The 6,000-nt window shown below is 43.2% G+C and overlaps 1 protein-coding gene and 1 long non-coding RNA gene across 2 annotated transcripts; both read left to right on the top strand.

The window, feature by feature from the left end:
* Nucleotides 1-1,361: 1,361 nt before the first annotated feature.
* Nucleotides 1,362-2,183, top strand: LOC129764254 (uncharacterized). Its single transcript, XM_055763172.1, has one exon. The coding sequence runs from the start codon at nucleotides 1,362-1,364 to the stop codon at nucleotides 2,181-2,183; it is 822 nt and encodes a 273-aa protein (XP_055619147.1).
* Nucleotides 2,184-2,741: 558 nt separating this feature from the next.
* On the top strand, nucleotides 2,742-5,358 carry LOC129768881 (uncharacterized). The gene is made up of 2 exons (XR_008741754.1): nucleotides 2,742-4,731; nucleotides 4,787-5,358. It is a non-coding gene; the product is annotated as an uncharacterized LOC129768881 (long non-coding RNA).
* The last annotated feature ends 642 nt before the right edge of the window (nucleotides 5,359-6,000 follow it).

Here is a 6,000-nt window from a genome sequence, read left to right on the forward strand (position 1 = left end):
CTTATTGAAACCCTTGCTATCAGTTCTGAAAATTACCGTATCGCATGGCAAACGCTGATCTCACGTTACACCAATGATTATTTGCTGAAGAAACGGCATATTCAGGCTTTGCTGGATTGCCCACGTGTAAAAAGGGAATCCGCAGAAGCTCTTCATGGTGTTGTGGACGCATACGAGCGTCACACAAAAATTCTTTGTCAGCTTGGTGAACCAGTTGACAACTGGAGCACTATACTTGAACATTTGCTATGTATGCGACTTGACGATATAACTTTGAAAGTCTGGGAGGATTATGCTTCTACCGTTGAAACCCAAAGTTTCGCTCAGCTCACCGCATTTCTTCACCGTAGAATACGCGTCCTCGAATCAATGTCCGTTAACCACCAATCGCAACATTCCACAAATTCCAACGATCACTTCGCCAGTTCTCGTCGAAAATCTTTCCAACGAATTGCATCACATGTAAATGCCGAAACACCGCAACGAAAATGCTACGCTTGCCATCAGCAACATCCACTGATAAAGTGTGAGCGATTCCATAGAATGAATTTACCCGACCGCCTAAGCTTAACCAATAACCACCGCCTCTGCCAGTATTGCTTCCGCAATGACCACTTCGCCCGCAACTGCCCGTCCACCTACTCATGTCGTCGCTGTCAGAAGAGGCATCATACTCTGCTTCATCCTGGGTTCTAGCCCGCTGAACATCCGCATCATCGTCCGTCATCACCGCCGCCCCGAACCAGCACCAACGTATCCTGCCAACAGAATGCACGTTCCATCGCCCAAACCGCTACGACTTCCAACAATTCCGCAGCGTTCCAGTCCTGCAATCCAGGTCCATCCTCGAGTAGTATTGTGTTGTTGTCCACCGTCGTCCTATTGGTCCAAGATTCCACCCAGCCCGTGCACTGCTAGATAGTGGTTCGCAAACAAACGTCATGAGCGAAAGATTGTGTCAGTTACTTCACCTAAAACGTAGCAAAATAAATATTCCCGTATTTGGGATTGGCGAGTCAGCATCCAATGTTCGCCATTCAGTTCAAACCAAAATTTGATCAAGAATAAATAAATTTAGTATGGACCTAGATTTCTTGGTTATGTCACGCATAACAACAGATTTGCCAGTGGTATCGACGCCCCTTGGAAGCTGGTGACTTCCAGAAAACTTTTTATTAGCTGATCCATGCTTCAACGTTACCGGAGTTATCGACATGTTATTAGGGGCTGAACATTTCTTTTCATACATGAATACAACGAACAGAATTAAACGTAACAATTTATTACTAATTGAGAGCGTTTTTGGTTGGGTTGTGAATGGAAGGAACGAAGCAACCATCACGCCAACGACAATATGCAATATGACACTTAACGATCCTCTCTACGAATCCTTAGAGCGGTTTTGGCGCGTTGAAGAAATCACAAATAAACCAAATTATTCGCTCGAAGAACAGCAATGTAAAGCGCACTACGCAGCTAACGTCGCCAGATTGTCAGAGGGTAGATACGTCGTCCGTTTACCACGTCATGAGAACTTCGAGCAGATGATAGGCGAATCGAAGGCTACAGCACTTCGTCTTTTCCAACTCCTCGAAAGACGTTTGTCGAATGATCCACAGTTGAAAAGCCAATACGATTCCTTCCTAGCCGAATACCTCGAGCTCGGCCATATGCGATTGGTACCTGAAAATGAAGAAAAATCAGAAATAAGTCATTACTTACCACATCATCCGGTTTTAAAAGAATCCAGTAGCACTACGAAACTCCGAGTAGTGTTCGATGGTTCCTCCAAAACATCGACTGGATTTTCGCTAAACCAAGCTCTCCAAGTCGGACCAACTGTGCAAGACGACTTGCTAACATTAATCATACGATTTCGCAAATATCCGATCGCCCTGGTAGCGGATATCGAAAAGATGTACCGCCAAGTTTTGCTAGATCCGCGAGACACTCCGCTCCAACGAATTTGTTGGCGTTTCAACTCGAATGAAAAAATAGCAACTTATGAGCTGCAAACTGTGACGTATGGTTTGGCTCCTTCTTCGTTCCTAGCCACTCGCACACTGCGACAACTAGTTCACGATGAAGGGCAAAATTATCCTCTCGCTGCGCCAGCGCTCTCCAAATGCTTTTATATGGATGATTATTTGGGTGGCGCACAAACCATCGATGAAGCAATATAAATCCGATTCGAGTTGAGCGAATTGCTGGAAAAAGGTGGATTCCGTTTAAGAAAGTGGATGTCCAACAACAAAGCAATTCTCAATGATCTCAATCCAACGCTGTTAGGATCCCAAGCTGCATTGGAGCTAGCAGCAAACGGAGCAACCAAAACTCTCGGAATTAAATGGGAGCCAATTTCCGACCAACTATGCTTCGATTATACTCTGGTGCAAGGGTTCGGTCCTCCAACGAAGCGATCCATTCTGGCAATGCTATCCATGCACTTCGATCCCTTGGGCATTACGTCACCTCTAACAATAAGAGCGAAAATTATTCTCCAGGATTTATGGTTATTACCATGCGGTTGGGACGATGTTGTACCTGATAACATAAGATCAAAATGGGACCTGTACTGTTACGATATGGCGGAAATATCCTCGTACAAAATCAGTCGATATGCATTTCTATCAAATTCTACTGTGCAATTTCACTCCTTCGCCGATGCCTCCGAGCAAGCATATGGAGCCTGCATATTTGCCCGTTCAACAGATGCTGCATGGAACATCCGAGTAGAATTGATTGCCTCCAAATCAAAGGTTGCTCCACTAAAACGGTTGTCCATTCCTCGCCTGGAACTTTCTGCGGCTGTTTTGGCGACGAGACTGTACAACAAAGTAGTCGAAGCATTCGACATGTCGATTGAAGCCTCCTATTTCTGGTCCGATTCGTCCGTGACACTAGAATGGCTACGCTCACCGCCCCATACGTGGAAGACCTTCATCGCCAATCGAGTTTCTGAAATACAAACAACACAAAATGGAATATGGAATCATATAATGGGAGTTCAAAATCCTGCTGACCTGATCACGAGGGGAATGAAAGTGAGAGACTTTATTCGAAGTGACTTGTGGCATCATGGATCATCCTGGTTGAAGCTCCCGTCGCAAGATTGGCCAATATCCAAAACACAACGAAGTCATTCTGAAGAAGTTCTAGAAAAAAGAAAGATTATTGCTGCAACTCTCCTAAGCATAAAACCAAACCCAATTTTCGATCGTGCTTCGTCCTTCATGCGTCTGATAAGAGTAACCGCATACTGCCTCCGATTCATAGCATCGTGTCGTCGTGGAACATCCAGTGAACCTGAAAGAAAAACCAAAATACTTACCGTCGAAGAAATATCCAAATCCCGCATGAAACTCATATGTTAAGCCCAAGGAGATGAATTCAAAGAGGAGATAGAAAACCTCAAAAAGAAGAAAACTGTATCAAAACATTCTAACCTTCGACTTCTCAGTCCATTCATCGATACAGAGGGAGTACTGAGGGTTGGGGGGAGATTGAACCTTTCAGAGCAGCCTTATCTAGTAAAGCACCCTATCCTACTTCCATCTTTCCATCCACTAACAAAAATAGTAGCCCGACATTACCACGAGAAAGTGCTGCATGGTGGCGGCCGTGTCACCCTTGCAGCCATTCGTCAATAATATTGGCCCATCAGCGGCCGAAAGGTGATAAGCCATATCATCCGCAACTGCTTTCGATGTTTCCGTGGCAATCCAATGCCAGCAAGACAACAAGTCGGTCAACTTCCATCCCAGCGCGTCACACCTAGCAGGCCGTTCACTGTGTCTGGCGTTGATTATGCTGGCCCAGTATATTTGAAGCCAATACATAGACGAGCAGCACCAACGAAAGCATACATCAGCGTCTTTGTTTGCTTTTCCACCAAAGCTGTACACATCGAGCTCGTCGGGGATCTGTCCACGCTTTCGTTTTTAGCACCTTTAAAGCGATTTATTTCCCGACGTGGCTGTCCTGTCCATATCCATTCCGACAATGGAACCAATTTTGTGGGTGTTAGAAACGAATTAAACGAATTATATAGATTATTACAGAAGGAAAAACAAGACGGTGAAATTACCTCATTCTGTGCAAATAACAGCATCCAATGGCATCTGATACCGCCCAAAGCACCTCATTTCGGAGGATTATGGGATGCTGCAGTCAAGGTGGCAAAAAGGCATCTGCATCGTCAACTACGAGACGCCATGTTATCCTTCGAGGATATGTCAACAATATTAACACAGATCGAGGCTTGCATGAATTCACGTCCGCTTACCCCAATGACGGAAAATCCTGACGATTTGGCGATTCTAACTCCAGCTCACTTCCTCATCGGCAGCTCACTCTCCGCTCTCCCCGATCCAGACCTCACGCATATTCCAACGAATCGATTGGACCACTATCACTGTTGCCGCTGGGTGCACTGTTCCAAGTATGCGTTCCAAATGGTCACCCTAAATGAACTTGACGGCAAATGTCATCGACGAACGCGCGGCGTGAGAGCTGTCATCGAAAAGAAGAGAGAGAAAGAGAAAACTATTTCCGGCAACGAACGCTAAAGAGAATACAAGTTCAAACTTGAAACAGTGAAGAATATTTTTGTTAGATTTAAAACGTAGATTACAAAACTCGTATTTGCTCACAATTGTAGTTGAGATACCGTTGTATTTGTTGAATCAGTGAATTTCTTCCAAATTTATTTATCGTAAGAACACCGAATGTGTAAGTAATTGAAAACTCCACTATGGAAGCCATATTTAATAAAATATATTTGCAGTTTAAAGCTGCGCTAAACCTATAGTTGCAGTGTTTTTTGCTGCTAAGAACCCGGTGTCCGACAAAGAAAAATCATCGTTTTTCGCCCCAACAATCACTACATCCAGCAACGCGTCCAACGATTTTGGCATCAATGGAGAACGGAGTACCTGGTAGAGCTGCAAAAGGAAAACAAACGCATAATACCCAACAACGCGATCAAACCCGGCCGAATGGTGATTCTCATCGATGAATACTTAGCTCCAGTCAAGTGGCCTCTCGCCCGCATAATAGACGTCCATCCTGGCAAGGACAATCTGGTTCGAGTAGTCACGCTACGCACATCCAAGGGATTCCTCCGCCGTCCGATCACGAAGATTTGCTAACTGCCCTACGAAGAGGAACTAGCAGCAACAGCAGACCGTAGAACACCAAACCAAACATTGTAAAACACAAGAAATATGAAATCAACTTACCTGAGCTTTTCACTACACAACACTGGTTATAAACAAATCACTAATAGCGAATTCGTTTTTAAAACTGAGTCAGTGCCAAACTGACTCTGTAATAAAAAAACGTTTTCAGTTTCACGAATGCGGTGTTTTGTTGGTGTGCGTTATATAGTCTGATTTGTTTATATTCGCGACGATAAATGTACAGTGTCGACGTCTAATGGGGATATTAATGCTTGGGAGGTAAATTATTCTCTATCAGATCAGCAGCAGTGCAGTGTAAAAATATAAAAGTTTGAATTAATGTTTTCACTTCATATTGTTTTATTACTTAAAACATGTAGTTCTGACACTTACTTAACCATTTGTCGATGCATTTCCTGGTTTTTCCACAAATAATTACTATTATAATATAAAATCATCATTAGCCACAGTTTTCGTTCAATATGTTTCTGTGATATCGAAAAAAAAACCTCTTATTTCATCACATGAAATAAATATTCGATACGTTTAAGTAAATTTTCATTCATAATTTTGATTTTGAAAGCAGGTTTATTCCACCTGAATATCCATCATTATTTTCGCCTCCCAATGAAAGCACACGTAGCTTAATGCCGTCTGCTCGAATATACTTTCAAAATCAGAATCCGAATTGGATTACGATTCCAATAATACAAAAGCAAAAGCAGCAGGTTTTTCATCTTCATAGTTTTTATTTTTAGATTTTCCAAAATATACTCGGAACTTGACAGTTCGGTATAGTTGTATTGGTGAACCCGAGTGC

This window comes from Toxorhynchites rutilus, chromosome 2 (assembly GCF_029784135.1).
Source record: "Toxorhynchites rutilus septentrionalis strain SRP chromosome 2, ASM2978413v1, whole genome shotgun sequence".
Lineage (NCBI taxonomy): Eukaryota > Metazoa > Arthropoda > Insecta > Diptera > Culicidae > Toxorhynchites > Toxorhynchites rutilus.

Coding starts and splice junctions, on each gene's coding strand:
- LOC129764254 (XM_055763172.1), top strand. CDS start 1,362: ATGACACTTAACGATCCTCTCTACGAATCCTTAGAGCGGTTTTGGCGC.